The following is a 17,746-nucleotide window of genomic DNA, read 5'->3' as shown; positions in this document are numbered from 1 at the left end:
TAATGCAGGCAAAGGGACTTCTGCAGCCATAAGGAGCATCTTTTGATTTCTTAAGCCCGGAAAGACAGACCTGTGTCTTTGACTGGAACAATCCAGGAGAAAACAGCCACTTTTGATTCGCTTCTTTTTCTTTATTTTATTAAAAATTGCCAAAAAATATTGATCAATTTATTTGAACATCATTAGCGAAAGACTTTTATTATGCATATGTACAAACAGGGCAAAAAAAGAGGGATAAAATCATAAATACTCTTTTAACGAAAACCTCCTGCAATGTTTAAAGCAAATGTCGTAGGACAATAAAGAGTGATGAGATGAATGGCGTCACTCTTTAGCTCATTTCTCTTAAGTCTGCATCCTTGTTCCATGGTGATTTTGTTTTGTGTGTTTTTTTTGCCTTTCACGTCCATGTTTTGGCTGCACATGAGAATCAACACCATTGTCTCTGAGAGGAACTTCAACCGTGTGTCCCTCCCTCCCTCCTGTCAAATCTCTCCTATCAGGAAGATCAAAATGCACCAGTTCTAAGAAAGTATATCCTCTTTACAGAGAATTGTACAAAAGCACCATATAGTTTATGAAGTACGTTAAGCCGTAAGAGGAAGTGCTAGGCATGCTTTAAATCTACATTTTCTCTGCGAGCACCGTGCCCCTGTAAAGGTAGCTTTATGTTTGTTTGGTACCACTTATTAGTAACGCACCCTTTATAAAGGAACTATAAGTTGTATTTAAGAGCTTTATTCAGGGAATATTAAGGTCACCAGGTGCTGAAACATCTCTTTGGTTCCACCAGAGAAAGGTTTTTGGAGGATAAACAAGGACTCTTTCACAACCTGGCAACCCAAATGTTCATTGTTTGACGTAAGAGCTTCTAACCCCTCTATAAACAGGGACTCATTACTTTGAAGGATAAGGACTATACTGTTCTCTGTATGGAACAGTATATCACTCTGTATGTAATTCCTTATGATCAGCACCTTCTAATTTGTTTGTTTTTAATTTGTCCAAACCTCTCCCTTCATCAAACATGGTGCACTGCAGCCAATACCAGCGCTGCCATTTGGGCAACAGCGTGAGTAAATTTACAATCAAATGTTCTCCCTCTCCACATCTCCTCCTCCTCCTCCTCCTCTTCCTCCTCCTCATGTCTGTCCTCAGTTTCTAGGCTGGGAGTTGAACTCCTGGCAGATGTTGTGGATGATCTTGGGTACAAATTTGTAGAGGCTGTCGAATTCATCCACGAAGAAGGAGTGCTCCTTGTCGGGGTCCGTGGCGATGTACTCCAGCTCGTCCTGCGCTGCCCACGCGATGCCAATGGAGTAGGCGATGACACCTGGATCAGAGGGAAGGACGGCAGATTACACACACTCACCCAGGTCAATGCAAACACACACTTTTATGACACCTCTCTGTAGACTGAACCTCAACACCTTCACTGGACTTTATCTAATCTGCCACAATCGTCTTGTTTTTCAGCTCCTGTTGGGGATGACGTCTCACCTTGACGATGGACAGCCAGCGCAGGTGCTCTGACATCATCATAAGAGCGACCATCTGTAATGACGATCATGATCTTGCGTTTGTTGGGTTTGGATTTGCTGAACAGCTGCTCAGCAGCGTAGGTGATGGCAGCACCGGTGCTGGTCCCTCCACTCCAGTAGTTGATGCGTTTGATGGCGTTGAGCAGCTCGGCTTTGTTGTTGTACTGTCCGAAGGCAAACTCCAGCCTCTGCTCGTATGTGTACTGCACAGCTCCGACCCGCGTGTCCGTGTCAGAGATCTCAAACTCTCGTGTGACGTTGGCCACGAAGTTCAGCACCGTGCGGAAGTTGCCAGTTCCCACGCTGCTGGAGCCGTCGATAACGAAGGCGATGTCGTTGGCGTTGAGGCAGGTTTTGCTGCACACCAGGCGGTCTGTGTCACAGACTCGCTTCACCAGGGGCTGCACGGCCTTCCTCAGGGTGAACCAGCTGTTCACAGGAAGGGAGAAGAAGCCGTTTGTCCGACACACGGCCTGTGGGGTGAAATGACACACAGTGTTTCAGACGCTCTCTCAGTATGCACTGACACACCTCTGTGACAATACTCCACCTTGTCCACAAAGTTGGTCTCCACAAGGTTTTGTTTCTCACTGTCATCGGGGCCTTCGATGGTGACGAAGAAGATGTTGATGCCGGACTCCCGAGCGAGTCGAGAGGCCTCTTCCACCTTGTCTGTGGGCCAGCCGTCCACCAGCACCACAGCCACATTGGGAGCTCCCCCTCGGTTTCCATTGGCATCACTAAAGTACTGCTTGTTGATGTAAGAGAGGGCTTTTCCTGTCAGGACACCAGGGGGCGACAGAGAGACAGTGAAAGGATGCTTTAAGTGTGTGGTTGAGATGCAGGAATGCATTTCTGATCCTCAAAGCTATGAATCAAAATAAAACACAGACTGTAGAATATGTGAAATGAAACAATAGCAAAACATACAGTTAAAGCGCCCATTATACATATATATATATATTTAGTAAGCCATATAAAACTTTACATAGAGTGTTACTGTATATCAGCAAAAAGTGACATCCTGTCATTTAGTTTTGTTGGTGGTCTGAACAATAGCAGGGGACACTACAGAGGCTCACACTGTTGTATGATTAGAGAGCACTGGGCAAACACATGCAGCACTATTTGTATCAGGATGCAAAATTTAGCAAGTCATAAAGGCACCATGTGGCAGAGGATGCATGCTGACGCACAAACCAAGACAGGAAAAACAGCAATTGCTTTCTGAAAGCTGACCCCCGCTGGCTGGTTGGTCAGAGCAGAAGAAAAACAGGGCTTAGAGCAGGAGGACTGTAATTTAGCTAACAGCGTCTCGCAGCAGATTTAGATTTAATGCCATCCTTGCATGTGAAAATGTGCCTGGCTAGTAAACCATGCGATAATTGCATCCCTTTCACTTTCACACTTGCGTTTGCCCTTGCTGGCAGCTAGCTGCGGATCACTCACCCACGTTGGAGAGGCCTCCCTTCTGCACAATCTTATCTATGGCGGACTTCACGTCTTTGGAGTTGGAGTGTGACTTCAGGCTGAGTTCTGTCACAGGGTCATCTCTTCAGACAGACGAAACATCGACTCGTTATGGTGTGTTTTCTCATTGAAAACTGATGCACAATAACACCAACGAGAGCTTACCCGTATTGAATGATGCCCATCATGGGTCCAGCCACACCCACGTTGATGGTCTGAGCCACCTCCGCCAGGAAGTCCTTCTGGATCTTAAAACGCCGCTTTCCAATGCTCCAGCTTCCATCCATCAAGAAGGCCAGATCCACCTTGCAATCTGCAACACACCACAAGCCAGTAAAAAGAAGAGAGTGAAAGCAGCCTTTAAACAAACAGGCAGTAAAGTAAACACTGTTGTTATGGAAGCTGGAAGCTTTAAATTCTCAACAGGGACCATGGAGGTGTACATAAATAAGCACTCAAAGATGCTGATGAAGAGCTGTGAAGGACATACCCGGGTCTCCCTGTGACACCGGCTCAGGTGCTCTGGGCGGGGGGTCCTGCTCTCTCGTGCTGAACCCTGAAAGTTAGGTATAAAATACTAAAATGTAACTTCACTGTGGCCTCACAGGGTGAGATCAAATGTCTATTTTTGTAGCATTGACCTAACATTTTGTTTTGGTAAAATCTCCAGCTGTCCAATCCAAAATTGGCATTTGTTGTGGCAAACAGGAAGTGATTTTTATCCTCCAGCATCTGTGCCATTTGCCTCCAAATCCCTTCAATTAGAGGCTGAGCAAAAACCCAGATGCTTTTCCCTGAGTGGCCTTTTTTTGGTTTGGTTTATACTTACAGTCTGAACTGAGGGTTTTACTGGCAGAGTGACTGTTCAGGGATGGGCCGGCTATCTCACCTGATTCGTAAATGTTTGCTTCCGGCCTCCAGACGTCCACTGGCTCCACTGCACAGACGAAGCTCAACGTTAGCACATTTCTACCACAGAGCAGCAAAACTCATGTCATCCTGTTTCATCTAAGGTCAGCTCATCATTAGAAGCTAAAGCAGCAGCAGTTAGATTTCATTTTGCTTTAAGAGAACAGCATATGCCTACTTGCAACCATGGTAACCACTGCTCACCTTTAGTATGGGATGTATCCATGGGTATTTTGGAGTTGCCGTCTGAGTCAGTGGATCGGGGGGCTAAAAGTGAAAGTGACTTTCAGTGATGAGAAATGGCGAACATGAAACACACCCCGACATGACAGCCTGCTCCCACTGGCTCCAGGTTGCATTTGGCTGGTGTTTTTTTTTTTTTGTGGTGTGAGCTGGAAAAAGGCAAAGCTGCTTGGTTTTCCAGACCAGATTTGACTGTCCTGTAATCTAATCTAAAAGGGAAGGCTGCCCTTTTGTCTCTTGTCAGTGAGCCATAAAGCACTTAAAAGAATAGTTCACCATTTTAAGAGACTCAATTATGCCCTTTGTCATTTAAAACATAACAATAAATCCTACTTTTTATCTATGTATAATAACGTCTTACTCTCCACTGATATTTGGCGACATATTAGAATATTACTTCACCAACTAACCTGGACGTTAGTCGGCCATAAAGGATGTAATGGTGTGTATTGTTGTTTACATTCTAATATCCAAGTGAGGCAGAGCCTGTCAGCCAGCTAGCTGTAATGTAGCAGCATGGCATGGACTTTCAATTCAACTGTCACTCTGCTACGATTCAGGTGAACTGTGTGCTGTGATGTGAAAGCAAACACAACGTGACATATACATACAAAAGTGCAACATAACCCATCATAGGTCTGCCCAGGAGTGTTGAGTTTAGTTACCACACCAACCCTGTCTGTATTGTGTCACTGAGAGAAAACCCATCCCAACCCAAACATATGAAAACATGAACCCCCAAGATCTGTTAGTTCCCCATAATCATAAAGAGAGAAACGCACTTACTGTACAGTCCATAGTTATAAAACCAGCGCTCAAACTCTGAGATATCAGGTCTGTGATCCCGAGCTAGAGAAGGATGTTTTAAAACCCGTTAGTACGACCAGATCTTCAGAGCACACATTTCCATGGCTGGGATTGGTCGAACCAATCCCAGACCAGTAAAAACAATGGCTCTGTGCAGAGTATCACCTCACAGCCACTCACATGCATGTACTTACACACGGAGTCAATTACAAACATGGACAGAAGATACCAGTCATACCAGCATGCTGTGTTGGCACATGCAATACAAAATGGGCACATCCTGTATTGACCTGCCACACACACACACACACACACACAGACTTACCTGTGATCTCAGGCGTGTCCACCTCACTCCATGTGTATCCTGAGTCTGGAACTGCATAACTAATATCTGAATGTACTGCGGAGAAGGTGGAGGGTCAACAAGGGTCACATTTAGGGTGCAGCCACAGCTACACTTCCTACAATGAATCATGCTCTGTTCTGTTTTTTTGGGTACCTGATGGTCGTCGGGCTCCTGGGAACCAATCAGGACGAGTAAAAGACGGGGGTGGCCAATCCCTTCTGGGAAAAGCTGTGCAGGAGAAGATTAGAAAGCTGCATTCAGGACAAGAACCAAGGAGGAGCATACTTGTGACCTCCACTAAACTCCACCACGTTATTAGAGGAGTATGCACAAGATGTTCAGACACTAAACACACAGCAGACACTCAGGCAGAGGCTGAGCGTCTGCTGGAGTTTAGCCTTTCTCTTTCTACCTGCGGGGTAGAGAGAAACAAAACTCTGAGAAAATGTGCTTCTTTTTTTTTGTTGCTTCTGGAAAAATATCAATTTAAGATGTGGTGCATGGTGGAATGGGCCGTGGCTTGAGGTTAATTGAAATATGATTAGATGCTCAAACAGCTGAGCAAAACCATAACAGTCCATCCCATCTGTCCAAACTGACGGAGCCATGACAACACACTTCAGTTTGCCCCTCTCTGTGGTGGATGGCTAGCTTAGACAAACACACAGGCCAGGCTTTGAGGTTCCCATCCAGTGGCAGCTAGTGAGCGGGGGCCTTTGTTGACCAGGACCGGCTGGGAGTGTCCAGCCAGCCGCCCAGTGAAGCGTGGGAGTATTATTCTAAAGTTGGTGTCAAACCAGGGACAGTGTGGATAGTGCGACGCAGAGATTAGCCTAATCTGCTGTTGGTCAAAGGTCCATCGCTGTACGGCAGACAGTAGTGTTGTTTTATCTATTAAAACAGGTGCTTTAAAAGGATTGAGTTTAACTCTCTTGGTCATAGCCACCTCAGTGATCACTGCGGCCAGAAGGTCAGAGCAGCATCAGGGATACTGATCCTCACCTTGGGTTGGAGCTCACGCTGCGGAAAGATGTCATTTTGCTGACGAGATACTGATGGTGATTTAACAGCGGTCCACAGACCCTTCAACAGAGGGTTTTCATGAATCTCTCTGGCTGTCAAGCGGGCATGTCGTATTACAAATGCACGGCTCAAACCAGATCGTAACATTTCCACTATTTTGAGCAATAAATTCAAACATCTGTTTGGAACAGCCAGGTGGCAAATCGACTGGGGAGAAAAGCCTAAAAACTCATAAATCAGACTTCAAGACACCTACGTCTGACGAGCATCAAGCCTGGAAGAGTGTCCCTGAGGAAGAGCATGCCGGCTCCAGGGGCGCTGCTGTGTGTGCCTGTCCTTACCTCTGACCTCTGACCTCCAGCTTAAAGAATTCCCCTAAGGGGATCAATAAATAAAATATTCACAGCCTGCCTGTTTTCTGCAGCAAATCCTTAACGATCCCTCAGTTTCAGAAATCAAATCTTCTGATGAGCCGTCACTTAAACAGATATGGGCCTGTGTCATTTTAGGGATCCATGGGTTTTGGAATTCCAGAGAGGAGAAAAAAAAAACAGAAGCACATTCCTCAGTGAGCCAAACCTCGCCTGGTTTGAATGGCGAGAGCTTTCTATTCTTGACAAGCTTTGAGATTGGACCCAGATCCTGCTGTGCTGTGGATTGGGTCATACGTCTCTGTGGAAGCAGCACTGGGCCACTTGGTACCGCTGCTTTCATCTCTCTCTCTCTCTCTCTCTCTGTGACTCTTTCCACGCATTTACAAGAGGCCAGACCAGATGGAATCTGCCATAAGATGTTATTACAGTCCTGACAGAGGACATTTCTCATCATGGCCTTATCTCAAAAGGAAAATTGTCTCAGACATAGAGGAAATATGGCACGAGATGAATGCAGCACAGTGATATCACATCGTACAGAGATACTCACTGCTCTTTTTTTCCTCTCCTGTCCTGAAAGTGAAGTTTCTGGGCATGCATTAAACCCCAGCATCCCACAGAGGGTAAGCATTAGTGCTGCTTTATAAAACATTTCAACCAAGGTTTTATTGCTCCAGTTATTCCCCTGTTTGATCCGACCTGAGTCTGAGTTTCTGCGTCAGTGAATATGTCTGCTAGTGCAGTTTGAGGACTTCCCCCGCTCAGGGTCTGGAGATACTTACCCGGGTTGGTCTGGCTCATGCTTGGAGTCCGCTCGGGTGGGGCAGGCTGAACCCTGTTAAAAGCTGTTTGTAGCAATGAGAAACAGGCAGATGGAATAAGTGAGAAAAAGAAAAGTAGACAGAATGGAGAGAGGAGAGAGAGTTTCCTTCTACAAAAATGCAGCCCAGCTGTTTTGCTTTGAGTGGAGTTGGAGGCGCAGCATGATATCAAAAACAAAAGGATATATGCTGGGCATGTTTACAGGACTTAACTCGGCTTCATGGCCTCTTTTCATCTCGAACAGTGAAAATATGAATAAGAGGATGTGCCTGATGACAGAAAACAGCGGTTATCATGAAAGGAATGTTAGCTGAGATGCTTGATGGGGGCGGATTAGTGGTGACCCTGGGGTGAAGATCACAGGGGCTTACGGGTGTGAACACCAGGGTCAGACTTACAGCAGGCTCCTGGATCCCCCCCCCACCCTTGACCTGTATTCCCTGTCAGCCCCACCATGCTGACCTGTGAGTGTGTTTGTGTGTGTGTGTGTGTGCTAATGATGAGGCTGACCTGGGCCGACTGGAGAAGATGGCTGCCTCCTCATAGCTGATCCTGCCTCTGGTCTTCGCAGACCTGGGACCAAGATGGAGAAACAGACATGTTACAAAACAAAATCTAATTTATGAGGGTTCTAGGGGAGAAAAGAGGATACCACAGTCACCACAAATTCCCTTAATTGATGACAACAAGTTTTATAATTTATAAATGTGCATAGAAAACACTCATTGACTCCCATAAGGATCACTGTCGACAGATTAATGAGTCTGCAATGCAGCAGTTGTAGTCAATGAGGAGAAAATCCAATAAAACCTGAAGACTTACTGCCTCTGTGGGTTTCAAACCTTCATTTATCCATAGAAATTTTGCTGAAGCAACATCCTGTTTTTATAGGAATGCCCTATAATTACTGAAGCGCCAACACTTAACTGTATGTATAAAAAAATGTTATGGAAGTTTCAAAGGTCCTGCACGAGATATACTGTCAGTCCACAAACAGCTCTTGTCATGGTCCCTGAAGACTGGATCCTAGTCACTTCAACTCCAGAACCACCAACAGGTTTGCATTATAATTCAGATGTCTTCATTAGTGTGTAGTGTGCAGTTTTCTGATGACGTATCATCATTTCTTCAGGGACAGATTTATAGATTGGAGCATTATTTGTTGGTCAAAAGTCACCTCACGGCATCCATTTCTCCACAAGATTCAATGCAAATAAGTAAGAGAATAAAATGTGGACATGATGCCATTTTGCATCCAATTGCAGCCTTCAAAGACTGTCAAACATCTCTGTCTCCTAGCAACCTTGAATGGTACCTTAATTGACGCTCAAGATTGCTTTGGAGAAGAAGGACACGTTGCTTTTGGAGGATGCAGCCTCTGAATGAACTGACGGCCAGTCGTGCAGGCAAAAAAAAATGTTTTTTTCCTGCACAATATGCAGCTGATTCCTCCGTTCAAAATAGTTCAGCAGTGTTTTTACTGGACAGACAGCAGAACAGAATGTGGTCCGGAGCTTTGTTAGAAGACTAGTAAAAGTCATTTAAAGCAGCTGTGCACATACAGAACCGAGATGCCATGCAGAGTTTATGTATCAGTACAAAAAGAGAAGAAAAAAAGGTGAAATGTGGAGTCAATACGACAATCCAGAGACAGAGAGAAGGAAGGCACGGTGGTTTACCTGCGCTGGTACGCTGTGGGAATCTGTTCGGATAGGAGCTTCCTCTGAACACTGAAGAAATGCTGTGGTTTAGTTGTATGTGGACTCTCCATGAGCAGCAGAATCAATTAGAGTGTCTACATACCTTGGCTGGGACTCTTTCCTTGACCGTTCTGTGACTGTCCTATACCAATAACACAATGTGGGCAAATTTAGACAAAAAAAAAAATCAAATTTAGAATTTAAATGAAAACCCAATAACCCTGATTATGATATTATGACTCCTCTGTTTATATATATAACTCAAGTTGTGCCACTGCCGATGACAAACTTGCTTGGAAACCAGACCACTGACACCTTTGATAGAAAACACATGAGGAATCCTGAACTGATGATTATGTGAAGCAAACACCCTGTCCATGCTTGGTGTAAACACATTTTTCCCGCATTAGGCAACAACACCAACACCACCCAAAGAAAGGAGAAAATAAAATAAAATAAAAGAGGTGACGAGCCCATTTTTTTTTGTTTCACTTACTTGAACTTGAAGCTGCCACATGGGTAAGGTACGGGTGACCGCTGCCTGAACAGAAGAAAGACAAATGGGGTGCCGATGTGGAGAGAGGCCAGATAATGTTACAGAAAATGAAGGGGAGAGAAATGTTTGGGAGGCCGGCTGGCCTGCAGCCCATCTCATTTACACACATACCTTCAGATAGTGTAGCATTGTCTGCTCACTGTGGCTGCATTTTAGTCCAAAGCGGAGCAGATGACTCACAGTGATTACCGCCTGATAATGTTTTCATTTAATGAGAGTGATGAAAGGTCTGCTGATCAAGCACAGTACTGTATTAACTCCATCGCGGAGCCGCTGTAATTTGTCATAATTGCAGTTGTGACTTGTAATTACCAGCTGCAATCATTTATCTGCATCACTCACACAAATGAAAGCTCGTTGTGGCAAACAGCTCGTAGTTACACGCTGCTTATGTTAGTCGGGCAGAAGTCAGAGAATGGAGACGATGTAGATTTTTTTACTTGTGTGTGTGTGTTTGTTTTATTCACCTGCATCCCTGATTTTATGGGCAGCAGCTCTGGCTTTGGCAGTAGGAGGCCGTGGTGGAGGTGTGGTGGTTGGAGCTTGTGTGGTGGTGGTGGTGATGGTGGTGGGTTCAGGAGTGGTGGTAGTGGTGGGTTCAGGTGTTGTTGTGGGCAGCACTGTGGTGACCGCAGGTGTTTTGTCCTTATTACCTGAAAGGAGACGACAGATGAGGGCCGTCGTCTGCAGGACGGACGGACGGGGAGGAAGAGCGTCTACAGTAAGTGCTGTGTTGTAATGCATTCTTGGCATTCTTCATTGGACTGCGGCGCTCCAGCTCCTCATTCAACCTGAGCGAAGTTTAACATGCCAGAGTTAAGTGCAGGGACGTCCATCGAGTAACCTTTTGTCCTCACAATGTGGAGATTTGTTGGCTAGAAGACGTCTCGATGTCTCAGCTAAAGTAAGCTGAGACAGGCTGTAAATTTTTAGATAGGGTGACGTCATGGACACTTTGTCCACAGTTGTAGCCTCACTAAATGTGTAAAAACACTCCTCCTCTCACTTGTTGTCACATAGGTCGGCCTTGAGAGGACGTAATCCAGCGTAGATGGGTAGATGACTCCCTTCTTGGGCTTCCCCACTGAAACACAGGAGAGACATTTTTGAGTTGGAGAGCTGAGTTACCAATACCTCATCATCAACTTCATCATCAACGTTGATACCTAAGACAACAAATGACTCCCTCCACTTTGGCAGAGACAGAGACCGGACCCCGTTGGAGTTGCTGCCTTTGTAGATATTCTGCCCCGCCATCTTCCTCACGATCACCTTCCCTCCTGTGTTTGTGATGACGCCACTGTGGACGGAACATTTTTAATCACATGGAACGACCTGAAAGATGTTTTATTTCACAGCCACCCCTCCCCCTCCATTGCCTAACCTGTGGATGGCCGCGTTACAGATGCTGCTGATGGAGGCAAACACGTCCGTCCCGTAGACCTTCTGCTTGGTCTCTTTACAGCGTTCAGGGCATTTTACTATGAATTCTGGGTGATTGACCTTTCCTGCTCGGACGTCACAATCTATATCTGGAACGACTGATGAAGAGAGGATTACAGGTAGGTCAGGATTGTTTTTAGGTGTTTAGGTTACATATAACCACTGTTGTAGGAGCTTAAATACAGTATAGTGATTAACTGTGAGTAGGACAGACAAGCAATAATTAAAGCTGATATGTAAACAGTAATTCACACAGTTCATTTAGCGGGAACATGTACGAATGTCTCTGTCTTACGTGAAATGTTGTTTGGATAAGTGATAAATGGGCAGTCAATGAGAGAATTATTAGCATGTCAAGCCAAACCATTAGAAATAAGACTGTTTTGACAGTGCTGCAATTATATGATTGATAAGTTTGTGGCCTAAGGTTAAAGACTGTGTTTCTGTTTCAGGTAAAATAAAAAGTCCAACATTCAGGAATTTGAACTTGTCCAACACCCCTTGCTGTTCACCTGATTTGACACCTGGAGGTGTCCGACCACTGCTGGACCAAGTGTGCACATTAGAAACATAGAAAGGGGTGACCCACCAATCACCATTGATTAATTGATTAAAAGTTAATTGAAATCAATAAATTTGATAACATCGTAGAATTTATGTTGCCGTCTTTCTGTGAGTTTGGACCCTCCTCCACATTTAATGCTTCGCATGCTTCCATGTAACAAAGATGACTTCTGCTTCCAGGCATGAGAATAACAGTGGATGTGAGGGAGATTACAGGCTTGCTTGTTGCTGATGTCTACCTTGCTTTGGTTTCTTGTTCTTTGATCCGTTAGGCTTGGCCGAGCATGCACAGGACAGGAGGAGCGCTGCGGGTGAGACAGAGGGAGTTTCACGTAATAGCAGACAAAGTAACATAATCATCAGTGTGTTTACTGCACACACACACACACACACACAGAAGACTTCTGCCACAGAGGATACTGCTGTGAGTGCACAGGAAAACAAAGCAATTAGACACTGTGGTGAAGTATATAAAGGCATTGCGCTCCTGTAGGGATGCTCACCGAGGCAGACGGCAGTGAGCGATGCTCTGATCATGGTGGACAGCGTGTGTGTGTCGGTTCAACAGGTCAGCCGGATGTCTGTGTACGACCTCACAACCTGACACAGACAAGAGAAGCAGCGAGAAGAGTTTAACTGTTAGCCCGAAAGCTTTGGAGACTTCGGTTCATTTCTGAGAATGACAAAACATGACAGAAAAAAAACTTGTCAACACAAGAACAGTTTTGATAAATGGCAGGTAGATTGTAAACAGACCCAACACACTGAGGCATCTGGTGGCCAGATATTTGAACTCCTGTGTGTGGCTGATGTTTATATTTTGGCCTGATTGTAACCTTGTAACCACACTCACAGAAACATGGATACAGCGTAGATAGAATGCTGGCAGGTTGTCCTTCCACATTTTAGCTCTAACTTTGGGGTGTATCCTCACCATTCCTAGCTAGAACACTGCTCAGTGGACTAGATTTGACACAATTGGTGTAGAAGCATCTATTAATATGAATGTTTCATCATTGAGAAAGCTAATAAAGAAGATCATTATCCTTCTGATAGGATATTTCCTGAGCGAAATGGACAAGAAAAGGTTTTTCATTTCTGTGAAAATCCAACATTTGATTGCAGGATGGTGCCTGTTTGCATGTCACACTTCAAATACAAGATAATGATTGTTTGAGTCCTTCTTGCTCCATTTATTTGGGCAAAGTATTTTCCAATCAGCAAACATCTGAGCTGTGAAGCAAAAAGTGTATTTTTTGAGACCTCCCTCTTGTATATGTGGAGTCAGACTCTATTAGAGGGCACACAGACATAATTTAATGTGTCAGGAATGGAGAGCTGTTCTTTGTTAGAAGGCAACGACCACAACAAGCTGCAGTTTGAACTACAGTATGCTTACAGTAAACGGAAAAATTCTCTCAGTGTGTCTGTCACTAAAGGGTGAAGCCTGTGTTAACACGATCAGAAGCAGGTCGCCAAGGCATCCCTCCAAACATCGCAGCTCTGTTGTGATATAATGACTGCAGCATAGTGATAACAGGCCAAAAAAGAGGAGGATGGACTACACATGGACAGCCACCGCAGTCTGTGCAGTAGTGCTTGAGCCGTGGTGATCACTGAGACCTCCCTGTTAACAGAGGAATGCTGCACCTCCCAGGAGGGCGGCGTCATGTCTGTCACTGCCGCCACACACCAGCAGGTTCAATCTGATCAAGTGGGAATGTGTGATGGCACCGTGACCTCTGAGGCAGGGTCAGATCGGCTGGACATGTGCTCTATATGTGTAATATTAAACACATTCAATTCAGTTTTCATTTAATTTATAAGAGTATTCCAACTCCACACTTACTGTGGAGGTCTTATTAATATATTAATGTCAGTTATTCTAATTATCATCATAGAAAGACAGTTGAGTAAGTCCTGGGAGACTTTAGTTAAACTCCTAAATTAGTAGAAATAGTGTCTATGAGGCCATAAAGGCCAAGCTATGGTAGGAAATGTGTTAGAGGTGTTAAAGATGCTGCCATTTGTGCCAAAAAAGGAACCTGACCAGGCATCCATATATGAAGATTTAGAAGTGAGAATGTGTTGAATAGACAATCACAGCAATATGCCAGCGGACAGCAGTACAACACGTGGATCTATCACGTCCGTATTTGGGAAACCAAATGTAAAGCCATTTTCCCAACATGTCAAACCATTCCATTAAAAGTAAAACGTGAACCACCCAGCTTGCTCCGCTGCTGCATCTTCGTCACGACGGTTAAATACACCACCGTCCTGCCAGGCTGGTAAACATGACTGCAGTGTGTAATTATGCTTAGCAGAATTTACTTCTATAAGACATTTCCATGCACAGTCCTCTTCTTTTATTCATAAAGTGTGTATAATGTGATTATTGTTGTTAACTGCAAATGAAAACAAAAAATGTACATCGCAGCAGTTGGCAGCGGCAGGACTTTCCCCTGTGCAACATTCGTGAGAACTGACATGGTTTTTCCACAGCACTGTGCGTTGACAGGCAGGTAGATCACTGCAACACAGTCAGGACTACAATTTGTCCTCGCGGGGGGAAGAGAGCCGAGGCTGGAAACAAGCTGAAACAGATATGAACACCTACAGTACAGGAGACAAGAGCCGCAGCTCACCGCAGGAGAGAGAGAGGTGGTGAGTCAGTGCACTTTACTGGATAAATATAAAAAGGCACCGATCAAACAGATCAGGTGTGTGACAGGAAACACCATATTTCTAAAATAAAGAGCAGCTTTCAGCAAGCAGGTCTGCACCCCTGAAGAGAGGCATGACATCATAGTAGGAAAAAATGAACAGAAAGGATGATGATTTATCTTAATTCATGCTCTCAGCATGAGAACTGCAAGCAATGAAACACCAGGCAAATGATATCCCTCGACAAAAAGTATGAGGATAATGGATACTGAAGGGACTGCGGACACACACACACACACACACACACATACATACGTGCAACTAAAGGATCAAAAATAAACAGAGATCTGGGATAACTTATCACTTAGTTTTAAGGCAAGCCAAAATATTTGAATGTTTTCAGACCGGCTGCCACAATAAATCACACATGGTTACATTCTGTGCAAACACCTATGTTAAACTTTAGACAAGGCATGGGCTGGTCCAGCAGCAAAGCCTCTGGGCTATATTCACAGCCATATTGAGCATATTCAACTTCTAATTTTGGCTGGGTGGGGACTCAAATCAAACAAACCATCAACTATGTGAAAAAGTACAAATAAAAAAAAAAACGACTTCACAGCAGCTACAAAGGGTCTTTGGTCTTTGTAGAAAGTAAAGCAGCTCAGACAGGTCACATAGTTTGTAGAATTAAACTGCAATTCAACATTATCACTCCTCCCTGCAAGCTGAGCCACTGCTGCTGCTGCTGGTAAATTAACATTTTCAACTCCTGCAGGCTAATTTTTATCAGATTTCTTTATGCATCAGTGCAAGAAATCTGATAATGTCGGTTTAAGAATCACACCTGGTAGCAGTGTCACAGGTTTACAGTGGCTGTAATGTACACAGGATGCAGAATAGCTGTGTGTGTGTGCATGTTTCAAAGACTCAAAGCAAGAGCCGACCACACACACTTATGATTGACAGCATAAAAATACACTAAAAATGCAACTTCATTCCACATTTTATCCTTAAATGTCTGTGTTTCCATCATGAAGTGAGAACTTTACAGCTGTGCCAAACACAAGGACTGTATTTCTGTCTCACACACATTCCTAGTCAGGGGTGACCAGTGTACATGTGCAACACTAAATAGGGGACTGAGGCTTATTTGAGTATCATGACCAGCTGAGAAGTTGGTTTCACCGTGTGAGTGATGGCATGCCTGAAGTGAGACGGTGTTTACACACACACACCCATTGCCAGGGAGTGTTAAATCCCACCATTCACAGGTGTCAGAACTGTACTGTAAGCATGCTGGATGAGCCAAGTGTTGTAGCAACAAACCAACTAAAGAAGGAGAGATCACACAGATATATGCAGGGAAGCCAACAAGTCTCTACAAAGTCATTCTGTACCTTTTATGCTTCTTGCTGCTGCTGAGACACTATTTGTTTATCGAGCACAGCGCAGGCTGAATTACTTTAATTCTTGGCACTGGCTTCAGTGCAAGCCAGAGCCTGCAGTCTGCTGCTGCTGGACATATTGTATGGAGACCACCTGTGCTTAATCAGGCTTCTGCAAACCATGCAGAACTGTCAGAGGGCATACACTCAGAAATGTCAAACATAATGAGCAAGAAAATTAAATAAAAGCTGGAAAAATCACCTTCAAACCTTTATGCTTATTATACCGGCAGAATGAGTCATTTCACAATAAAGGCATGGGTAACCCTGAGGCGAGATCATTTTGCATGCATCATTTTGTTTAATAAACCACAGGAGATAAGGTATACTGTATGAATGGGCATAACATGGCTGAATTCACTCTAATATAAACCTTACTTTAAGGACTCGGAGAGGCAGTTTATTTTAAAAAAAGGGGGGAATAAACAGACTGGACTGGAGCAGCAGTGAGATTATTCGAGCAGTCTGTCAAAGTTCAGCTGACATGAACCAGATCGCTGTAAAGGAGAAATAAATCTAACATGAATAGAAACGCCAAGACTTTGCGCAGGAAAGTTATTACTCAGCTGCTGACGCGTAATTACGCATGCACTTTGGGTAGTTCATTCACGCCACGCAAACATAAAATTCATGTGGCGCTGTTTGTGTTTTCTGTTCCTAACACTCATCCTCGTACAGTAGCATGAAGGTAAACTTACCTGAGTGGGTTAAAGAAAAATAATCCTCCAGGCGTTAAAAGTGTAAATCCTTGCGCGCTCTTCCACGAATGCTCACACTTTCATTGAAAGGCTTTTTGTGGCTCAGCGGGCGTGTGTGTGTGTGCGAACGCTGTTCCACCTGGAGTTTTTACTCCTGCATGATCGCCGCGCTCATTAAAAGTGGAGAGCGGGACGGGGCCAGAGTTTCCCCCCTCATTTGCCCGTCCCACTTCAGGCTCACAGCACTGAGGAGAGGATCAGTACCCAGAGGCCATCATCAAGAGAGGATGCAGAGAGCTGGCAACAGAGCATCTTTTACTCTGATTCCTTGGTTTTTAAGAAGGAAGCACAGTAAAATAAGCTGATGATGACATTGATGACATTGCTCAGTTTAGGTTTCTGTTCTGTTTCATCCTAAACAATCAAAGAAAGTGTGTCAAAGCTCATCAGTGCAAATTCACACACCTGTTTGGGACACACATTCTTTAAAAGTCTCATCGACTGTCACTACTTGGTGCCTTTTGTCATGCTGCTGTGGTTTACAGTACCCCTTCAGCCCCTCCTAAACACACACACACACACACACACTTCTGTGTTACTCCAACAGGAAGAGCCTTAGAGGTTGTTGGTTTATGCAGATTGGCACACAGTCCACTGTATGGATGGTTCTGCTGAAGCCGCCTGCCATTTTGATTTAAAGGTCTGAAGGGCTGCTGTAAAAGAACTCATTGTGTAAGTGATTATGGTCTTTGCAGAAACCACCTCAGGAACTTTTTTTTTAAGATTAAACCTTCATGGCTCAAGTAGATAATTGCCCATTGATGTTGTGAGGGGGGAAAAAAAGAAGAGATCAGGTTCAACAGTGCCAGCAGTCTGACAGCCTGTCAACAGAGGAAAGTTGTCCCAATTCACAACACACACACACACACACACACAGACTGGACTTTTCTGTAAAAACAGAGCTGCTCTGCTGTCTCTACATGCTCTTACATGCTTTTAGTTGACTGATATGATGATTTCTAAGTGGATGAAGATGTAAAATGACACATGTGTACAGGCAGATAGTGCCTCCTGCACTTGTAGTCTTAAGGGTGAATGTTGATGAAGATGTGATGTGCCCTCAGGGGCAGAACGG

General features: G+C 44.5%; 1 protein-coding gene across 7 annotated transcripts; it reads right to left on the bottom strand.

Moving 5' to 3' along the window:
- Window positions 1-121: 121 nt before the first annotated feature.
- Window positions 122-17,078, bottom strand: vit (vitrin). 7 transcript variants are annotated; one of them, XM_028424178.1, is made up of 23 exons: window positions 16,612-17,076; window positions 12,302-12,398; window positions 12,038-12,103; window positions 11,176-11,332; window positions 10,958-11,091; window positions 10,798-10,875; window positions 10,259-10,444; window positions 9,732-9,776; window positions 9,339-9,377; window positions 9,215-9,265; window positions 8,046-8,108; window positions 7,496-7,558; window positions 5,470-5,544; window positions 5,296-5,370; window positions 4,950-5,012; window positions 4,125-4,187; window positions 3,901-3,948; window positions 3,502-3,567; window positions 3,177-3,324; window positions 2,991-3,094; window positions 2,092-2,318; window positions 1,501-2,014; window positions 122-1,333 (listed from the first exon to the last, which is right to left on the bottom strand). In XM_028424178.1, exons 2-23 carry the CDS (start codon window positions 12,333-12,335, stop codon window positions 1,155-1,157), a joined length of 2,478 nt encoding a protein of 825 aa, XP_028279979.1. In that variant the 5' UTR covers window positions 12,336-12,398; window positions 16,612-17,076; the 3' UTR covers window positions 122-1,154. The 7 variants fall into 7 exon arrangements, with proteins under 7 accessions (XP_028279979.1, XP_028279981.1, XP_028279980.1 ...); XM_028424180.1 differs by having other exon boundaries at window positions 1,155-1,333; window positions 5,296-5,361; window positions 16,612-17,078; XM_028424179.1 differs by having other exon boundaries at window positions 1,155-1,333; window positions 12,302-12,471; window positions 16,612-17,077.
- Between the last annotated feature and the right edge of the window lie 668 nt (window positions 17,079-17,746).

This window comes from Parambassis ranga, chromosome 15 (genome assembly GCF_900634625.1).
Source record: "Parambassis ranga chromosome 15, fParRan2.1, whole genome shotgun sequence".
NCBI lineage: Eukaryota > Metazoa > Chordata > Actinopteri > Ambassidae > Parambassis > Parambassis ranga.
This window is presented reverse-complemented; position numbering and strand designations above follow the sequence as displayed.